The sequence below is a fragment of the Porites lutea genome, chromosome 2 (genome assembly GCF_958299795.1).
Source record: "Porites lutea chromosome 2, jaPorLute2.1, whole genome shotgun sequence".
NCBI lineage: Eukaryota > Metazoa > Cnidaria > Anthozoa > Scleractinia > Poritidae > Porites > Porites lutea.
In genome coordinates this window covers 38,658,886-38,680,410 of record NC_133202.1, presented here as the reverse complement: position 1 = coordinate 38,680,410, position 21,525 = coordinate 38,658,886, and the positions used below count along the sequence as shown (strand labels likewise).

General features: G+C 39.8%; 1 protein-coding gene across 1 annotated transcript in view; it reads right to left on the bottom strand.

Annotated features, from left to right (window-relative positions):
- LOC140928563 (uncharacterized) overlaps positions 1–17,249 on the bottom strand; it is a 30,819-nt gene extending 13,570 nt beyond the window's left edge. The window contains exons 1-25 of the mRNA XM_073378327.1: positions 17,124–17,249; positions 14,456–14,665; positions 13,956–14,055; positions 13,506–13,576; positions 13,190–13,417; positions 12,309–12,578; positions 11,746–11,949; positions 11,298–11,465; positions 10,474–10,698; positions 9,640–9,846; positions 8,982–9,194; positions 8,578–8,784; positions 7,853–8,062; positions 7,214–7,414; positions 6,525–6,731; positions 5,958–6,164; positions 5,309–5,518; positions 4,509–4,721; positions 4,138–4,350; positions 3,525–3,734; positions 2,959–3,168; positions 2,556–2,762; positions 1,284–1,499; positions 704–913; positions 49–267 (exon numbers count right to left, since the gene is read on the bottom strand). Of these exons, the coding sequence (XP_073234428.1) occupies positions 49–267; positions 704–913; positions 1,284–1,499; positions 2,556–2,762; positions 2,959–3,168; positions 3,525–3,734; positions 4,138–4,350; positions 4,509–4,721; positions 5,309–5,518; positions 5,958–6,164; positions 6,525–6,731; positions 7,214–7,414; positions 7,853–8,062; positions 8,578–8,784; positions 8,982–9,194; positions 9,640–9,846; positions 10,474–10,698; positions 11,298–11,465; positions 11,746–11,949; positions 12,309–12,578; positions 13,190–13,417; positions 13,506–13,576; positions 13,956–14,055; positions 14,456–14,665; positions 17,124–17,199 (4,912 nt within the window). The 5' untranslated portion in view covers positions 17,200–17,249. The remainder of the gene's footprint in view (positions 1–48; positions 268–703; positions 914–1,283; positions 1,500–2,555; positions 2,763–2,958; positions 3,169–3,524; positions 3,735–4,137; positions 4,351–4,508; positions 4,722–5,308; positions 5,519–5,957; positions 6,165–6,524; positions 6,732–7,213; positions 7,415–7,852; positions 8,063–8,577; positions 8,785–8,981; positions 9,195–9,639; positions 9,847–10,473; positions 10,699–11,297; positions 11,466–11,745; positions 11,950–12,308; positions 12,579–13,189; positions 13,418–13,505; positions 13,577–13,955; positions 14,056–14,455; positions 14,666–17,123) is intronic.
- Between the last annotated feature and the right edge of the window lie 4,276 nt (positions 17,250–21,525).

Genomic DNA, 21,525 nt, shown 5'->3' with positions numbered 1-21,525 from the left:
TTGTGCCAATTTTGTCTGTCATTTAAGGAGTAAGGAATAGTCTGTTACCTGTCGGAAGTTTTGAACACCGAGGTTTTGTCCACTTCCTAGTTCCCAGGATCTCACTTCCATGTTCATCGACACACCAACAGAGGCCAGTGTAACTATGGCACTGAACTTCGTCGTAGTTTCCATCAGGTTTACAGTGCGGAACGAAGGTACCCGGGGGTGGATTCCCTGCCAAACCAAGGGCTCGACTTCGATGACTTTGACAATTGGTTATATTCACTAAAAAAGATATTATATGATTAATAATTATTCTAGAATATGAATGTATGTACTTACCATAAATAATTCCTTAGAGTAGGGGTCAGAAATTCAATGACTGCCTAATTTCCTCAATTTACCTGAGGAAGAATGTTTTGATACACAAGTCTGTGGTGGTCAAAGAAGAAAGAACTGTAGAGGCTCTAAAAAGACAACAATATGGCCTGAATGAGCCCGCTTTAGTTTAAACGATGACAGGGTGTTCAATGGGGAATTTAATAGTGGAAATTTCCTAGTTTTTATGGAACAGACACGCTTTTCTTTTCACTTCAACGTTTTCTGAACTTTTACCCTGTCACGATTTTCCAGCTACTGTGGGTTGAGCAATGCTATCGGAGCCTTGCATGCAATTGAGTAAATGCAGTTTAATTTCGAGTTATCTTATACATTTATTTACCTGAGCAGTCTGGTAATCCACGAGTCACAGAGCCCCAAAGTTCATTGCCATTTTGGTCCACGCACCAACATTGGCCGGAGCTCACGTGACATTGCACTTCATAATACCCGCCGTCTTCCCTGCATCTCGGTATAAAGTTCCAGGAATTTGGTCCAGCTCTTGAAAATTCTATGGCCCTTCTCTGATGCTTCTGGCATGAAGTAAGATTCTCTACAAAAGGACATTTTATACTTTAAAAAGTGACGAAAGAAATCGCATTCAAAAGCCAATAGTGAAAATATATTTTTGAGCTAAAAAAATTTACTGATAACACAGCAGATGCCAGAGGAATTTGACATAGAACCTGTGCATGCTGAAGAAAACGAATAACTCTCTTGTTGGTCAGAGAAGCTACAGAACAAATCCTTGTATAATCCTGGCACCAGTTGTTCAAATGGTGGATAACGCTATCCACTGGATAAGTCTCCATCCACTGGGTAGCGCAATTGGTTTCCCTAATACTTATCCGCTGGAAAGTGATCTGTCTGGTGGATAGTGCTATCCAGCGTTTGAACAACCCGGGCTAGGAAAATCAAAGTACCTGCACCGCATCTAATGACTCTCTCAGTCCTTGTTGTTTCTATTTCTCTACCATCTCGGTCCACACACCAGCATTGTCCAATCGCAATGTCACACTGTACTTCTTCATACGTCCCGTCAACATTACAACGGGGAACATGTTTTCCAGGCATCAACGGAAGATGGGAGCGACGAGCACGTTCACGTTGACAAGGCGTTACTATAAATCCACGAGATGCTTTAAATCAAAACAAATAATACTGTTAAGTCTATTTTGTTCGCTTGTTATTCTTGATCTTATCCCTAGGGTATGTCACTCTTAGGCCTGTTTCAAACGTCGTGCTACTGCCGTGCTAAGCTGGCTCGACTGTAGCTCGACTGCAGCACGACATTAGCACGACTTGGTTTCAGACGTCGAATTTAATTCAGTCGAATAGAACGGCTGTTGCCGAAAACAAAGCACAAAAATAAAGAAACGGTTTGGCAAACTTTAAAATGTATTCTAATGTATTTATAATTTATGAATTGAGCTCGGAACGGCAGTGGCGCGACGTTTGAAACCAAGTCGAGTCGCTGTCGTGTAGCACGGTAAGGCTTGCCGTGCAACACGGCAGTAGCACGACTTGGTTTCAAACGTCGCGCTACTGCCGTGCTAAAGTCGAATTTAATTCGACCAATTGAGTTCGGCACGGCAGTAGCACGACGTTTGAAACGGGCCTTACACTGGTGGCTAATAGAATGGTTTGTATTTAACAATAAGATTAACCGCACCTGTCATCATTATTTTAATATTTAACATACAGTCAGTTTATTTACGACGTAATTAAGATCTCGTTCGCGCAGTTCATCTTTGTTTCTCCGGTTTAACTTTTGACCTATGAAAATACCTGCAAAAAGGCAAGGCTCAGTTTCTTAGCCTGCGTGGAAAGGGGATTTTGGGCTCGTGAGAAGCCCCAATTCCCTTCTCCTTCCTGTTCTAACGCCTGCCACGCAGGGTAGTTTCTTAACGTTCACTGCGAAATGTGCGCATATACGATTTGCGAAAGAGAGGGGACTAAAAGCGAAAAAACAATAGCGCGCTGCATTCATTGTTACGTTTGCCGCCTACATCATATAAATTTTAGAGAAAATGAGCATCGTGTGAATTCTAAGCAACCAATGGTTGAAGCACGATTATAGAGTATATGCATGACTGACCCATAATTTTATCGGTTGAACTGGAATTAAATGTCCCGAGAACAACAGGCATCCTGCGCCATGATTTTTTGTCTGTTTAAATCATTGATTTACTTACTAGCTGCATGGCAGTCAGGTTTACCAAGGGTCATATCAACGCTAGTGCCAGACACCTCATCACCCATTTTGTTGACACAGAAAAACTGAGACGATTGAACCTGTAGAGGAGAGAAGCTTCCGTCAGGCCTGCACCATGGAACATGGGAGCCTGGAATGCCACTTTTAATGTTTTGTTGATAGCGTTTCCAGCATAGAGAATCAGTCTCTGCAACGATGGAGGGATAAAATGTATCATCCTGTGACAAAAAAATCATTCAAAAACTAATACAAGCGCCCCCTACTGCAACAAAGAATTGAGAAAACGAAACCCCACCCATCCTATCATCACTAATAATCAATGCCAGGGTATCAAAGCAAAGGCTATAAACATAACGTACGGTTCAGCGGAAAAACTACCTTACCTATGCCGGAACACTTGACTATTTGGTTTGTTGCTGTTAAATTTAGCTGTTTACCGCCTTTGTCCAAGCACCAACACAACCCAGAGGAGTTTTGACACTGTAGTTCTACGTAGTTACCATCGTATTTACAATTTGGAACAAACCGATTAGGATCTGTTGACCGGGATATTGACTCTTGCAGAAGCTTCTGGCACTTGGTCAAAGCCATTCCTAATAAAAAGCACAAAAATTAAAACATTCCAGAAGAAACCACATGCAGAAATCGATCTGAATTACTTTTTTTGAACAAAAAGTCTAGTGTAATTGCCTACTCGACACTCTCTGGGGAGGCACGAGCGATGCCTTTTAATTTTAGATCTGCCTGAACTGAATTCCACAACCCTTTACCGTTTCATGGACTTGTTACATGTTAACTCAGATGACGCAGAAAATCGCCATTGACAAAACTTACAGCTGTCACCATCACAGTGAGTGTAGCAAGAATTTGTCTCAAACAACAACAAAAAAAACTTGTGATGATTATAGCTTATGTGTCAACAGTTTTCCTATTAATTTAGTTTATTTACTTGGCCAGGAACAAGCGGGCTTCCCTGTCGCAATATTCCTTCTTGTCTGTGGAATCTGAGCTCCCTCTTGGTCAACGCAAAAGCATTCTGATTTATGACACTGAACAGATTTAAAGGCCCCTGTTTTACTGCAATGAGGCTCAAATAGATCCGGCTTTGGATGTCGAAGATAGTCCTGAAAGTGCTTTTGACAAAAAGTGAGGGCGTGGCCTGCAATATAAGATCAAAAGATCAAAGGTAAACAAAAATGGTAGAGCACTTCCAGAGACCTCTATGTAAAGGGATTAAAAAACACATTTTTGTTTAACAGAATAAATAGGTCAGAATTGGACAAATACTTTAAGCTTAAGGGAGGAATAAAACAAGTGAAATCACATTGAGGTCCACATATTAAACCGTTCATTCTCCTCATTTACTCCTCTAAGTCTTGGAGCAGTGTATGAACCATCTTAAAAATACATATACTGTGTTTCGGAATTGGCCCATTGCTAATGAATGATGTGCTGTCCATTCGTTGATATCCCTCCTCGTGAGCAACAAAAAAAGTCGGTTAATTTTGTCCGAGGTAATTCCACAGTGTAATTTCAAAGAGAAAAAAGACAAAAAGGATCACCTCCAGTGTGACACTTTGGTCTTCCTTCAGTGATATCTACTCGTGTTCCCGCATATTCTACTCCATTTTCGTTTACACAGTAGCAGTAGCGTCCTTGGCATTGCACTCGTTCATATCTTCCATCGTGTGTACACTGAGGTATATAAGGACCTGGTAAAATCCAGCTTCTGAGAATTTCTTGATACTCCTTTTGGCACTGAGTTAAAGGAGAAGCTGTGGAATGAAGAAAATACAAAAGAAGTCAAAATAGAGCTTCCGATGGGTTTATGTTGAGTCGTAAATGGAGGTTTTCAAAAACGTATCGAAAACAAAGATTTATGTAATAGCTTAATGTCTGCGCCATAACGAATTAAAAATGTCTGATATCTAACCTGCGGAAGGACATTTGAGGTCACCAGTGGTCCGCGTTCCAAAGGTTTCCTGCCCGTTTTCATCTACACACCAACATTGCTTTGTAGCTCGAAGACACTGGATTTTTTCAAATCTACCATCACGTTTGCATGTGGGAATGAAACGAAAAGGACTGGCGGGAAGTTTTAATGCCTCGCTGTGCTGTCTTTGGCAAATGGACAGAGGCTCTGTATCTGCCCAAAAAACTTACAAAATGAGCTTTTTCAACTGTTACCTAAAAAATATAACTACCAATGGTCCATGCAAGTTTTCATTTGGGGTTTGACCCAGCCCACTTGATTGCATAGTTAGAAATAAATAAAATAATAATAATAACAATAACTTTCAAGTTATTCCATGACACTTCGATCCCACAGATTGACAACCTAGAGGCTCTCATCTTTTCGGGAACGTTATCCTTGTTATAGTGGAAGTGTTAATGTTTCCGTTTAGTTAACCGGCAACAGCCCCGGGGTTATAGTACAAACTGAATCCCTTCAGCCAATACGACATTCACCTCAAGGAAAACATCGGGAATTGAAGGGATTTCCAGTGAAAGAATGTATTTAGAAGTGGGAGAACGGATGGAGAATGTCAAATTTTCTAGGACTTGCCGTTTTGTAGAATTAATTATTGGTAAATGAGGGTTTTCTGGCTTGTTGTGGGCTCATGCGTGTGGCATGACTTTTCGATTACTTTATGTTTATTACTAATGAATATGCTGTCAATGAATAAGGTACTCAGTGCATTAAAAAACAAACTATACAATCAACATACACACCTTGGAGGTCACAGTTAGGTTTTCCGAGTCTAACTGGCAAAGAAGTTCCCTTGATCTCATTTCCTTCTTTATCAACACAAAAGCAGTCGAGTCCTTTGCATTGTGTAGGCTCAAAAGTGCCATTCCTTTTACACCTTGGAATCATCAGTCCTGGAAGCGGATTCTTTGCATAATCTATGTAGCGCTTCTGGCATGAGGTCAAAGGACTGACTATTGATTTAAATTTAAAAAATTATCCGCGTTGATTTTTAATACAAGTAAGAAACAACACAATGAATGCTGCAGCCCATACATTTCAAATTAAACAACTCCTCAATAACAGCACGGTGCCACATAAATTCTACAAAAATGATCTGGATTTTGAGCCTTGTGATTTGTTAGCGCTGATGAATAATTTTTTTTTTTTTTTTTTGAGATATCAATTTTAGTTGCGAAAAATCAATACCACCCATCTATCATTGCCTCATCCTTGTCTGTCCCTCAAGAGTCAAAGCTAGCTCTTATGGCCAGGCGTTTAAATTTATCCAGCGCCTTCCGCGCAACACCAGAAAAGACCTTATGATTCGTTTCTCATCTTCTATCTTAATTCAAAAAAGAAGCAGTAGCATTATGGCAAACTTACAGTACCACCATTACAAGCGCCAACTACCTTTGACAGGGCATTTTATAAGCTCAGATGACCTGGTCTTTGGAATCTCCTTTCCATTCTGGTCTACGCACCAGCACTGGCCACTAGAGGACTGGCATTGCACTTCCTCGTACCGTCCGTCTAGTTTACATCGAGATATAAACAGATTTTGGGAAAGCTGAAATGGAGCCTTTCGATATCTACGCTGGCAGGAAGTTACTGCCCCACCTGAGAAACAAGCGAACGAAGAGACAGACAATTCTGTAAACGAATAAATATTACACAAGGAATTGTTTCTACCATGAAAAAGAGTATGATGTTTATGTAGACTCCTACAAGGTACTGCATTCCTCTAACTTTTCGCTACTTTCTCTAGTAATACGTATAAACAACAACAACGCATCGAGTACAGGTCACGCCCCCTATTTTAAATTGTGTCACTGTAAACATTATGTAATTTACCTAATTTGCCGCAGATACTCTGATTTTACCCAATTCCATCGATGGCTCTCTCTGGCAAAATGCAGATAGCCTTCACCTAAAATAGATAAGTGTAATTGTATACAGGGACAGTCAATCATAGCTTACTGATGTGTGTGCAGACAGGTCTACCCGCAGCGACACTAATCCTTGTTCCAGGCTGCACATTTCCATTTTCGTATACACAGTAGCAGTAAGAGCCGGAACACTGCATCGGGTTGTAAGACCCATCTGTTCGGCACCATGGAAGATGTCTGCCAGGCTGTGCGCTCCTTAACAAATTGACCAACCTCCTTCTGCAAGGGCTCAGCTTTTCTGCAAAAGGTAAAACGAAAAAGAAGTAAGAATTGTTATAGATACAACAAGATGTCATGTTAATCGCTAAGTTGATACACACTAAGTATTATGCCACGCATTGAGAAACCTGGCACTGTAAGTACATGTCGCAAAAACCAATAGCATTCTCGGCGATGCACGCAAGCGTTGAGTGAACTCTTGACCAAGAGACAGATCAATCGATGGAATGACACTGACAATTAAGGGAGTAGCCAGCCGCTTAGTCTTTGAGCTGCAGTTAGTTACATTTGTCTGACCCTAGTGGCTTAACAGTAAAAATGAAAATGGGTAAAATGAAGTCCACGAAGTAAAAAAAACAAAACAGGACAAAACAGAAAAACAAGAAAGGCAGATTTCGTGAAAACGGCCCTGGGTTCAACCGCATGTTTCAAATGAGACTGATGAGTGCTTTATGTGTAAAAGCTTTATGGTGGAAATTAAGAAAAGGAAGTATCACGAACCGAAAGCGGGTGTCTTTTCTGATTTATTACATCTTGTGCCAGGGACCTCTTGTCCGTTAGTGTCCACGTACCAACAATTCTTTGAGAGGCGTTCGCACTGTATCTCCGACCAGCTTCCGTCAGGTTTACAGAAAGGAACATAACTTAGGGAAAAGAAAATCGCTTCCCGACGCTTTTTCTCACAAGGGCTGATGTTGGCATCTGAAAAGGGAATCAAGACGGCGTTAATAGTACTTTTTTATGTGGCCATTGACGCGTTGCTGTTGCAGATTTCCAACCAAAATGCGCGGCTTGCTTCAATATTCAGACTTAGAAAGGGAAATATCTAATTTTAAACCTCTGCTCAGATTTATCAAGCGCATGTTCATGTAACTATGTTATCAGTGTCAGATAGTCATTTGAAGTAACCAGATGAGAGTATTAGCGGGCATATTCCGATTGCGTTTTTGGATTTCTACTAATGTCACTACGTTTTCTTACGAACAGCATCGTTCATAAACAAAGCGACTGAACCAATGTTGTTAAGTGTTTAGTCAAAAGGTGAAAAACTGACAACAATTAGATTCATTAAAACCGTTCAATAAAAAAAAAAACAGTTACAACAAACTGCTTTATTTCCGCCTATAGGTTTTAATATACCTGGATGAGAGCAGTTTGGTTTTCTGGCAGAATTAAATGTCTTGGTCCCAGGAATCTGTTCTCCTCGTGGAGTAACGCAATAACATAATCCCCCCGTGCACTGCACTTTGCCATAACTGCCATCTACAGCACAACGAGGTACATAGCGGATTGCGGATTGGCGACGAAGGTTCTTCTGATATTCCTTTTGACAAGCAGATAACTGATTTCCTGACGATAGAAGAATATTCTTAAAGCGGACACTTTTTAGGACTACTGCAATGCAAGTGCGGAGTACAAACTTGACCTGCCATCTGCACCTTCATTCTTCCCGAACTTCTTTTCCCCATTTGGAAATTCGAAGGATTTTCATTTCCCTTTCATTTATTTATCTTTCTTTTTTGGACGAAGGAAGAAATTTCAAGCAAAGGACTACGCCCAACAATCTCTTTAAATGGTTTCAAATTTAGGCGACGACCCTTGGCAAAACGATTAGTTATACTACGACCAGGATCTCATTTGAAATCCATACGCTGATAGGACTCATCGATAGTTTAGGCTGTCAATCGCTCGACCTAAAAATATACTCAAAAACACTTGTGGAAGGAATTCGAAAGAAGATTTCGGATTACAGGTATTAAACTCCGTCAACCGTCAAAGCAGAAACCCTATCAAAAATCCTCACACGGGCCTACGCTGTAGTTCTAACAATAACAGCACTGTTAATATAAAAGTGAGAAACAAACCTAGGCCGTCACACCTCAGAGGCCCTTTGGACCTCGTTCCAGTCAACTCATCGCCTTGTTGATCCACACACCAACACTCGTTGCTGGCACCATGACACTGAACGTCCACGAAACTCCCATTGAAAGAGCACTGTGGAACGTAAATGTCCTTTGTAGGATTGGTAATGGCTTCTTCATGCATTCTTTGGCAAAGTGTGAGGCCATGACCTAAAACAAGCGGACATAAAACAGCAAAACAAGTTTACTTTCGAAACAATTACGGAAGACGTAAATCGGCATTTAGAATTAAAGCGTAACGTGGTTACAATGAAAACGACTTTAAATCATGGTTACTAGCCGAAGCTAATCACGCGCAGTGCGCGCACGCTAGAGAAATTATCATCTTTCGTATAGTATTTGCTTACCTGTACCGTGGCATCTAGGCTCTCCATAAAGCGTGATGATGCTACTGTCCTTTACAACTCTCCCAGTTTCCGTATCAACACAGAAGCACGTCATTCCACGACACTGAATCTTCTCGAAGCTTCCATCTTCTTGACACCGAGGAGGTTCTCGCTTTGGTTGAAGACTTCTGGAATTTGTTATGTACTGTTTCTGACAAAGCGTTAACCTTACGCCTATAATTGAAAAAATAACAAAATTGAGAACAAAACAATCCTTATTTGCCATGACAAATAGTGGCCAAACTAAGGTTATATGAACGTCAATTTTCACCAGTAAATTGACATTTTGTGAAAGTTTGAGTTGAAAGGTTGAATTGATTTCTTCATTTGGTGATTCTAATAATTAAGGGTCAAAAATACTCCCCATCCACACCCCAAGCAAAATCCCCTTTTTCACAACTATACTAAGGTTTCATGTCTAAAAAGAGAATGATTACAATTCAGTAAACGCTAAGCTTTAATTTGATACTAAGGAAACTATATTCTATGTGGGTGTGCAACGAAATTGCATTTTTTTTTTTCATAGGCTATAACTAGAAATCGTGCCCAAACGACGTCTTGGTAAAGGAAGTGACGTTGAGATAGTTATAAACATACGCAGATAAAGCCGTATACAAACCGAGTGAAGGACACTTTAAAGGTCCCCTAGTCTTTGTTCCATTAAGTTGGAAACCCTTCTCATCAACGCACCAACAGAATCCAGTTGATCCACTGCACTGCACCTCTTCGTAACTGCCATCTTGCTTACACCGAATTAAATGTGAGTCACCAAAAGGAAGACTATTGGAATTCTTTTGCGCCTTCTGGCAGGGAGTAATAACACCTTCTAAAAAGGGGATGAAGACAATTAGAAATGTATGGATAGCAATAAATTGCCATATGTAAGGGCCGTGCAGCTTTTATAAAGGAAAAGCAGCATTTTAACGGTCAAATTTGGTTGAAACTACTTCCTGTGGTTTGGAAATAAATTATTCGATATTTGTGATACGCTTAGAATTTACCTCAACCATACGTTACCTGAACGTCTGAACAACACCCATTGCACTTGCGTAAATAGACTACGAGTAGTCCCCCATTTTTCCTCAGGGATAGTAGAGCGAGCGAAACGCGAGCGCGCGTGAAAATCATTTGTCTCTCTCCCCGCCGCGTGTCGCCTTTTCTCGCGTGGGGTGATTTTCACGAGCGCTCGCGTTTCGCTCGCTCTACTATCCCTTGAGGAAAAATGGGGGACTACTCGTAGTCTATTGCGTAAAAGAAATGTGATAACCTTGATACAATGCAAAAGAGCAAAGGAAGATGAAACTGAGCGAAAACCATAACCTAAGCCAGCTATTCTTGAAGTCAGTGGAAAAGAACTCATTTACTGATTCTATAACTTCAACTGCTGGAGATTGGAAACTACTGATTACTTGTTATTATTCGTATTATGTGGTATCAAGCTCTGTCCCTTTACCAGGAGGTGATTGTGATTTACAGTTGAGAGAATGATGCCGAGGAACCCGTGTGCCAACGATTTCTTCACCGCCTTCATCCACACAAAAGCAAACTGATCCATGGCACTGCATCTCCTCATACTCTCCGTCAGGCCGACATTTTGGTACAAAAGCACCCAGACGTTTACTACGTTTACCAGCAAGTTGTTGTCGTAAACAAAGGGTGTCTGCAAATCCAACACCTGCTAAGAGTGAATAGTTTGAAACATGTAAACAAAAAAGGTACCAATAATAAAGCCGTAATAGCACTCACGAGTAATTTAAAAACAAACAAACAAAATTGAAGCATATCGGGTTGGGCTCTTCGTCATTCAATTGAATACTTTATCTTTCAGCAGGGTTGACAAAGATGCTGTGATACATGGAAAGTCGCTATCGACATTAGTAAGTCTTATTTGCGAATTTTCAATTCGAAAGTTCCCAGCAGTACTTCTCATGTTTTGGACTTACCATGGCCCTTCCCAGCAGTACTCCTCATGTTTTGGACTTACCATGGCCCACAAGGGAGAACCTACCACCTCTCTGCAGAATTGCCAACAAGCAATTTAAAGAGCGATTTAATCTGATTTCTATTGTTCATTCTTGTAGTACTTGTACCTTCCTTATATCAAGAAGGTCCATCCAAACTTATCGCTACATTAGCAGGCGAAATCGGACCGACATCTGAACATCGATTTGTCATGACATGTGTCATGCAGCCAACTATTTCTCGACAGCGTGCAAAAACGATATAAAAATACGTTTAGTTTAGAGCCAGTTGAGTGCAAAGAGAGGATTTACGTACCCATACATCGTTGCTGACACTTTGCTTTGGTGCTAAATCTGTTAGCATTACCACCGCAACCCCCGTACACAAACTGCTCGCACCGTGATGTATTCGCGTTGTAAAACCAGTTTGGCATAAAGCCTCTACACGGGCCTTCGATCACTGGCAAATTGCAAATATCTCCAGCTGAAAGGAAAACAAAGGTTGAATTGATATGATCGTGAACTGCAAATAGTTAAGCAAAATTTTTAAATTTCTTATAAGGTTTACTTTATTTCAAAATATTTCATTCTATCTACAAAAAGCACAGTTGATTTTTCAATTTACGTAGCCAAATAGAAAATTGGCCAAGTGATGACAGCTCTCACTGGTAGTTGGGATTGACTTTGCAGTTTTTTGGTTAATCCGATAAATCTTTTTAAAACCATGTAAGGCACTCTATTTAATTTTCCACAGTGTTATTTACCTGCATGGTTGCAAGCAGAACTGCAAGCTTCTTGTGTATGGAAATTATTCTTGTTGCCACCGCAGCCGCCATATACAAATGGTTTGCAGAGTGCATCTTTGCCATCAAAGTACCATCGAACGTTGTAGAGTCTACAGTATCCAGAGTTTCGAGGCTTTAAACAGTCTTTACGAGGCATGATCTTTTTTTCGATGCTAGACGGTCCTACAATAAATACCAAATTAAATGCAACGTTTCGCAGCTGTCGCTAAAACATTTGACAACAACAGGGTTTACGGCATCCCGTCTTTCTCATAATTGGCAAGAGCATATATTTTCACTCTTCCTTCTCTCTCTTTTTTTCTCCTCCTTTTCTTTTTATTTTGTCATTTACTAAAGGCCCATTCTAAATACCATACCTATCACCGTCTCACAGTCAACAGGAGTCAAAGTCTATGCGAGCTAGCCAATGACATTATCGAATTGGGCAATCAAATTAACTATAGTTAAGGTTTAAAACGCACTGTGCATTATTATTTGCGGGAGATACTTTACAGAGCATTTTGCCTTAACTTCAAGCTTACCTTTTACAGTTACGTTTATTTCCGCCTCTGCTGTTCCAAATCCGTCGTAAGCCATGCATTTGTACATGCCACTGTCGTGCATGCCTACATCTAGGATATCTAACCTGCCCATACGTGGTACCATTCGGTCTGGCAAAGTTCGAAGTCCCACCTTTTGCCAAATGATGCTGACAGGAACTCCCTCAAATCGGCATGTAAGCTCCCCTTTTTTGTAAGCAGGGAGAACTTGCTTCTTCTTATGGGTTGTACTAACTGTAACCTTGTCCCCGTCTGAATACGAAAATCGTATCACGAAAAAATTATAATGATTAATTGATCGAAATGAAAAAATCATCTAGGAACACAATGTTCTAATTACGAAAATGGAAAATATTAAAAGTACAAGTCCTCTGGCTGAATTTTACGCCACTCACTCCTACAGTCAGTAATGAAATCACCATGGTAAATTATGGATGAAAACGTATGGTCTGATGATCTTGATGTTTTTTTTTTTGTTGGGGGGGGGGGGGGGGGCGCTCATATACCTGGCACACCGCTTTTGTTTTCCGTTCTTCTTAAAATGAAGTTTAGAATTTCCTTGATCGACAGAACTGAAGTATTAAGTCACCTCCGAAATGGTTATAAAATCAAATAATTATAAATCAAAGAATAAGACAAACAAACAAAAGCATAAAAAAGTAAAGTAAACGACATTCAATATTCAGAACTCCTAAGTCTTTTTTTGTCCAACTCGAATACTTTTTAATCACAGACTCACTAGGGACAGCCCAAACTTAAATTCCTAAATTTACGACACAATTGATAAACAATAAAAAATTTCCTTTTATTATCACAGTCTTAGTAAGTGACTTATTACCAAGATAACAATGAATGAGACTCACTTGACTGGCAATTTCCGTATCTCTTTATCGTTATATCTTTTGCTCCCAAAATACAGGCTGTTCTGTTCAGCTCGCATGCACTCTTATAAGGAATTCCATCGGTCCCGCAAACACGTTCTCCAGGAAGGGGAGTAGGGCATTTTGATCGACAGGAGCATCTCGGAGTATTGTATTTGTCAAGCACGCATATTTCTCCAGGAAACTTACAGATCTTTGGGGAACAAAGTGCTATAATAAAAAAACAAAAAATGGGTCATGCTAAATATCTTGTCTGTAAAAAAATTTCTTTGGGAGATATTTTCTTAAAGATTGTTACCTATTTGGCACTCTTCCTTAGTCATGAGCATTTCCGAATATGGGTTACATGTGGTGTAGTGGAAACAACATCTGCAAATAAACGAGGGTTGATTTAAGAAGATAACTTATAGAAGAAAGATGTTTTATTCATAGTGTTACGTTGTGGTACAGATTGGAACTTGCTACACCTTCAGTAAAAAAAAACACACACACACAGTCACACGCAAAAACAAACAAGCAACAACAAGCCGAGGAGAGTAGATCCTTTGGCTGATCGGGAAAAAGGAGTCAAAAATAGACAATTTTCTTATCAAGTTTTAGAGCCCCCTTGGCCACAACCTCATAGAGAAGGGCGACCCACACTACCATACAGGTACAGACTTTACAATCATCATCATGGTTTGCCTGTTGCACCATAGTTTAACATTTTAAAAATTAAAATACTAACGGGTGGTAACGTAAGCCATACCGTTTGCAGTTGCCTTTATAGCAGAACCTTATTCTTCCTGGAAGACAATTAGCATTGCCTTTATGTGATGCTATTTGGGTTTCATCTTTAGGGCAGGCATCTGAAGCAGTAAATTCATAAATAATTTTTTTTGTCGTATGCAGTAATGAACCCGTGAAGACACAATCAAAGCGACGTCCCTTGAATTAATAGCGTGTTTAAGGCTGGGTGGAAATGATACAGTAATTCAGTGCTAGTGCTCATAATTAGAAGCTTCTATCCAATAGAGTGGGCAAGTGATGAGGTAATGCTAAACCCACGACAAAAGTCAAATGCCCGTATTGAAGCCGATAGTCTCAAAATACGTTCTACAGGGATGAAACTAAAAAAGAAAAGTCAACCAAGATTAAGACGAGCATAAGATTATAATTAGTCCCCTTCGATATTAGGAAGTAACAAGAGGTCCCTTAGAAATAACGAAAAGATATATGAGTGTCTAAGAGAGTATTTCCTTTAATTACCTTCATCGGGTCGCATAGCCAATAGAGGTTCATAACATGATCGAGCTTCGCACGTGCTCTTACAACACTTCTGAGTACTAGAACAGTCTCCATCCCAGTTGCATTGTTCAAGTGACGAACAGTTCCTTATCAAAGTCCACGACGGGCATCGTCCTTCCTTGACAACTTGTCTCCTGAACCGGTCAGCAATCCTTAATCTGTTCTCTGACGCTAAAATCATATGATGCAATAATATGATCCTCTGGAAACTAGCTAAAACTCACATGCAGCATTCTAAGCACCATAGAACTAATGACTGTAACTTAAGTAACAAGCAGTTTTGATATAAATGGGTCTTTGCATGCCTTTAGGCTTGCAGGCTCAACTGTAATTTTCATAGAGGAAAAGGATAATTCTTCATTACTTATATAGATCGATTTATTTACGAAATGCTTAACAAATGCCCAAATAAAATTAAAAAGTTATTAAAGGAACAAAAAAAATGGTGCAATCGCCTACGTAACTCCTCTTTAACTCTTTCTAAATTTTTTTTTTCGATTTTACCAAACCTGTCGCCTGATGATCACGCTACCTAAGACCAAGAAGTATTACCTCACCATACTGATGAAAAACGGAAATTCAATCAAGTCTTTTAAGTCGTTCAGCTTTTGGCGCATTTTCAGAAATTCAAAACGATAACAAAAACTTGTACTTGTAGGTCATTATGGCCCTAGCCATAATGACGATCCGTGGCACCGACCACAATAATTACAGCCTTGAACACGAGAATGGATTATCCGCACCGTTACTGAGACACAAGCGAGGTAGCTGAAACCACCCTTACCCCTTTGGTCTGTCGTGCATCATTATAATACTTTTTTGAAAAGATTTAGGCCTACTAAAAAACCTTTGGTGGACTTTAAAATAGGAACCAGTGACATCACCCATAAATTTCAGATTTAACTTAAAATCCAAACAATAGTGTAGAAGCAAAACTTGTTTGAATATGCTTTAATTCTAAACAGGTTTCTGTCTTGTCCGTTAAAAAGGATTTTGAAAGAAGAGAAAGGAACCAGGAGGACACATATGACCTGGTTCAAGTGATCGGCATCCCTTACACTCCTCCCCCGCATTCTCGCTAACGCCCGAGAAATGACCTTCCTGTAACGACAGGTCTTTTCAGACTTGGTTAGTAAATTGAAATGCCCGATATTAAGAAAACCCTGGTATAGGAAATAACTTTATTTGTCCCAGTTATGGAAGCATGTATGAGGAAGGACCCCCGGTATCCTGGTTATGATATACTGTACACAACCTTCTTAGTGCCTTACACTTATTAACATGGCATTTCATTGAAAGCAGAATTTGCGGTATGAATTAATTCGTGACTTTTCATTTCTACCCGACAAATCTAAAACAAGATCCGTGGAGGCTAAGCCGAAGTGCCCGCCCTGACTTAATAAGCTTATTATCGCAAGGGTGTTTACATTCTATGATTTGAGAGGGTTCGTGCTCTTTCACAGAAGGGGGTTTATAAGGCTTTTGCTATAATTTTCGCGAACAATGGCTTCCAATCAAGTCTAGGGGCTTTTTGCGAACGCCTATATAGGCATCAAGATATTTTCGCCCAAAAAAGGAATAAGTCAAATAAAATAATACATAGTGGTAGAAAGCAGTGGTGTAAAACTAAAAATTTCACATTATTAAGAGTAGACCGAATTTTTTCTTCCGTAGCCTGCGATCATACCCTCTCCCTTTATCTCTGTAATCTGTTATTTTTTTTCCCTCTCAAGCCAAAGAAGCAAAGAAGCAAAAAAAAGAAAAAGATAACGCCTGATCTCAGGTTATTTTTTCGGCAGTGCCTGAAGCTCTGAGAAAGTTACCTCTCACGCAAACCCACAACATCACCTAAGGGTCTCAGGAAACTTTTATTAACCTGAAGAGTAAAGACAAAGATGACCTTCATTTCAGTCGCGCTTTTCGTGACAATCGTTGGTGGTCAGTCTCGTCTCCTCTCTGGTTCAACTTTTTGGGTATTCATGAACTCCTAAACATCCACTGTGAGCGGATTTAAGTGTCTACTTGAAGATCGGTAATATATTTGCTAATCATATACGACAATGTCAGAACAGCTTGACAACAGAGACTTCCCAAACACCATGAACTTGAGAGAAAATTTGTGCTATATCCGGCAACTCAGGAATACCAACCACTCTATATCCATTTTTACCGTTCGCTCTGAGTAATTTCAAATTAAAAACGGCATCGGAGAAGAATTTCCCTCTTTGGAGAATTTCAAAAACATGTTTTCATTGGGTGCAAGGCTTAGCGACAATCTTAGTCGGTTAACATGGGCGTCAGGCTTGCCAGTATCAACATAAACAATAACGTAAAGGATTATACCTTAGGCTACACCAGACAATTTGTTTACGATATAAACTACTTGATTATCCTCATAAAAACGACTTGCCTTTTCGCAATTGTTTAGCTGCGCTGTATCATAGCGTGAGCGCAATAATGCCTCCGATGAAATCATTTTTTTTCATCCAGCAGTTTCCATTTGAAAAGCTTTTTGGTTTTGGTCATCAAGTCCAAATACGTGACAGACAAATTTTGTTCCTTTGAGCTTGCTATGTGTAGTATTGTCTAGACGTACTGGTAAACACGTTTTGCAAGCTACAGCGTATACCTGTTGAATTGTCCAAGGAGATCCCCAACAGAAGAAAAATGATGTAATGTTTCAGATGGAATAACTGCAACATCATAGCTCTTGACCGCGGTGTGTGCTCTCCGCGCTAATCGAGATATGTAAACCTAAAGATATTTAGTTGCTTATTAACAGAATTAAACAGGGACGCTTCTGGCGCACAATTGCGTCACAGCATTTGGGGTCTGGCCCTGGTGACAGATATGTCTTTCACAGTCACGCTAGATCTTGATATCCTCTTTAGAACCAGATTTTACGAAACTGCGGTTTTCATTTTATTATAAATATATATATTTATAATATTCGGTTAAACTTAATGCGACCCTGGTCGACTGTTATCGACCTGGTTATCGACTTAAAATACACAGCACGTCATATGGACATAAACAGGGAGTTACATGGTATGTCATTTGCTCATTTGTTAGGCAATTTGGTGTGAAATCATACCGCGCGCACGCGTGATTCGATTTGAAATCACGAGTGTGATATCAGACCAAAATTGCACGACATGAAGTTCAATTACAGTGGAACCCCGCTATAACGAACCTCGCTATAACGAAGACCCCGTTATAAAGAACAACATTTGAAAGCCCGGCAGATTTACAGTAAAATATGTTGAAACGAACCCCGCTATAACGAACCCCGCTATAACGAAATCCCCGCTATAACGAAAGATTTTGACGGTCCCAACGCACAATTTACCTCGCTATAACGAATATTTTGTCCTGTTGCTCGCTCGCAGTCAGTAACAACGACAGATTTGAGCGTAGAGTAGAATTCACAGCTTGCTTTATTCCGGTTTTCTCAACACGCGACAGAAGATAAAACGCTGTACAGATCAACAGTCAACAAATCCTTTGACAGCAACCTATCAGTCAACGGCTTATTATGTCATAGACATTGGCGTTATACAGTATTTCGACATCAATTAACTTCTGTAGTATTGAATTTTTGGTAATTTTAAATTACCCCGCTATAACGAATATTTCTGTTGTTGACCGGATAATTCGTTATAACGGGGTCTTCGCTATAACGAAGACCCCGGTATAACGAACATTTTTTTCGGTACCGTGACACTTCGTTATAGCGGGGTTTCACTGTACCACTTTATTACAGCCATTTTGAAATCACAGAATTTAGTCAGTACCAATATTTATTTGATCTAATAGCCGTTTTGTTGAAAAGCGGAAACAAAAAAGCTTTTGCATCTCATTTTCTACACGAAACAAAACTGATGCAATATAGAGCGAAAATGGTGCGATTTAAATTTGAAATGACCACGCCATTTAGAAAAATCAGGCCCGGCCAGGGGGGGTAATGGGATACCAATATACCCGCTATTTTGCCCCCAAGATACCAATATACCCCAAAATCGTAAAATGTGTGATACTAAATACCTAAAATTATTTTGATACAGAAAAAAAAAACTGAAAATGAACAGAGTTTAAAAGTGTTGACGGGCCTGTACGACTCCTGCAGTTAGCAAGTAGATTTGTCTTAAAACCTTTATAGTTTAATTTAGCTCTTTCTAGAGTGTCCTTTGTATAAGGTGCCATTTCCCCATGAGTATGTTCTTGAGGTTGGGCAACGCAGGATGGTATTGCGTTACAAAGGGCATGAAAGGGTAGTTTTTTCTTGCGTGCATTTTTGTTTCTATGTTTTAGTGCTTTCTTTCTGTCTGCGAAAATGACCTCTGAGAGATGTTTTTTAGCCTGCAGTGCAGGCGTTTTCTTTGAGCGCGCAATTTGCCCGTGAAAGCGCCATGTTGAAACTTCCCGAAGAGAGCAGGAGATGGGGCGAGTCCCCCCTTTCCTTATTTCGCCCTCGCACCTACCGTAAGGGTTACTATTTCTACTCTCCCCAATCTTCCACTGTCATAAAATCAAAGACGGCGGCTACAACAATATTACGATTTCGCCCACCCAAAATACGCCTGCACTGCAGGCTAGAAGTTTTTCTACAGTTGTAGCTGGGCAATCTCTATTCTTTAGGCGTGTAGAAAAATTCCTCATGTTCTCTTCAAAAGTGATTTCAGAGGAATTTGTTCTTAGAAGCTTTAAAGCTTCTCCTTTGATGAAGCCCTCTTGGAATGTCTCTGTAGGCTTGAAGTGTGTTCTCACGTCGAGGATAGAATCCTTGTTGAACCTTTGTCCAAGAATGTAGTTTCTGTTTCTGATATTTCGGTCGTGAATTTGATTGTAGGATGGAAGTTGTTTGCCTTTAGAAGGAATTCTTCTATTTCGTTTCTACTTGTGTCCTGCACTGATATAATGTCATCGATAAACCTTTTCCAAAAGATGGGCTTAATGCTGCTCTGTCTGAGTATTTCTTTTTCTATTTTGGCCATGAAGATGTTAGCAAAGGCTACGGCCATTTTCGTGCCCATGGCTGTTCCATGGGTTTGAAGATAATCTTTCTCGTTAAATTGCAACAAGTTTTCTAGTAGTATCAGACTTAAAAAAACCTGGTAGGGACACTGGAGAGTTTCCTTGGTGAAATTCTTCGTATGCTTGGCATATACCCTCTCGTTGTGGTATGTTTGTGTATAGGCTTGTGACGTCCATTGAAACAAGTATGGCACTTTTAGGCAGTTTAATCCTCTCGATGAAGTTAATAAAGTCTGTCGTATCTTCAAGATACGAAGCTTGTAGTTGTGCTATTAGCTGAATAAGGTGGTCAACAAATGCTGATATCCGTTCTGTAGGTCCGGAACACCCTGAGATAATAGGTCTTTGTCTTCCGACAGGTGTCGGTTTGTGGATTTTAGTAAGTGTGTAAGACACTGGGATTCGCGGAGGATCAGGCGTAAGGGAAAGCCATTTCGCCGTCGTTTTATCAATGTGGCCTTCTAAGAGCAGTGTTTTAATAAGTTCATGAGCTCTTTTGGTTGTAGTTTCAACCACTGTTTTGTCTAGAGGTCGATAGTTATTTGAATCATTAAGCAGAACCTGACCTTCGTTTAGTTTGTCTTGTCGGCTCATCAATACGGTGGTGTTACCTTTATCAGATTTCTTCAGAATAATGCTTTTGTTGCGCGATAACTCTTTGAGAGCTTGGCGCTCTCCCGTAGATATATTATCTGTTGGCTTGTCAATGAATTCAATACTTGCGAGCTCTAATTGTACCTCCTCTAGGAAGGTCTCCAGAACTACAGATGGCTGGACTGGTGGTTCCCAGTCCGACTTAACGTGAAAAGGATGAGGTTCGTTTTGCGATTCAGGAGGGGTGGGGTTGGGGGACTGGGATAGGAAGCCAAGCAGTAACAATTTCGAGCATCCGCACTATTTCTAGTGCGCATTAGAGCGATAATAAAGCTGAGAAATGAATTATACATTACTCAGTGATTTCTGTACCATATACCAAATACCTAAAATTCAGGAAAAACTGAATACTTTATGCCCGAATTTTGACCAAAAAATACCATATACCTGAACTAAAATGGCCCGGGATAACGTGTACCCAAAACCCCTGGCCGGGCCTGAAAAACAGTGTGATTGGTGACTAAATCACACTCCTAAGAGCCAATAAGATTGCAGGAATCACCAGTGATTTCTAAATGGATATAAAAAGACAGAAGTCGTTCATTTCGCTCACAGTTTAAGAAATAAAACTGAAGAATTCCAACACATATAATATCTTTCCTTTCCTCCCTTTTTCTTTATTACTATGATGTTCTCTGCGCAGAAGTATCTGATGCTTCTTCTGCATGGTCCCAGACATATCCACAAGACAATTAGTCCTATATACATATCACTAGACTGATCTTACACCTGCAATTTTTTGCTGTATAATTTTATCAACCTTTGAAGTATCCTTTCCTTTCATTACTGACTGCAGGTGTTGAATAATGCATGCTGTGGCATAGAATATTACTTATCTCCTGATTTAGCCTTTCAGATAAATATGAAGACGAATCAGTGTATCTGCGACTCGCACTGTTTTGAGGCGATGATATAGGTTGCGTTAATTCGGAGGAAAATTCGCTATGTAATGAAACATTTCCATTAAATAAGGTAAAACTTAAAAAATTTAACGAAACATTTATGTCGATTAATTAAGATAACACTTTCAACGTGCTTTGTTTCAATGTTGTCAGTCAATCGTTAGGGACACTCTATTCATTCTGCAAAAATCCGGGCACGTTCTGAAAGACAGGAATAAGAAAGAGAAAGTATTAAACTAATGACGAGGAAATGGGAGATAACAATGTTGTAGCCTGAGGGGTTAGGGCCAACATGAAGGATATTTTTGTAGTGGTATTAATTTATTTATTTTTTTTTTTTTTATTCTTGATTTTTTTTTGTTTGTTTGTTTGTTTTTTGTTTTTTGTTTGTTTTTTTTTGTTTTTTTCAATTATAAAAATGAAACGGAAGAGTAGTATGGG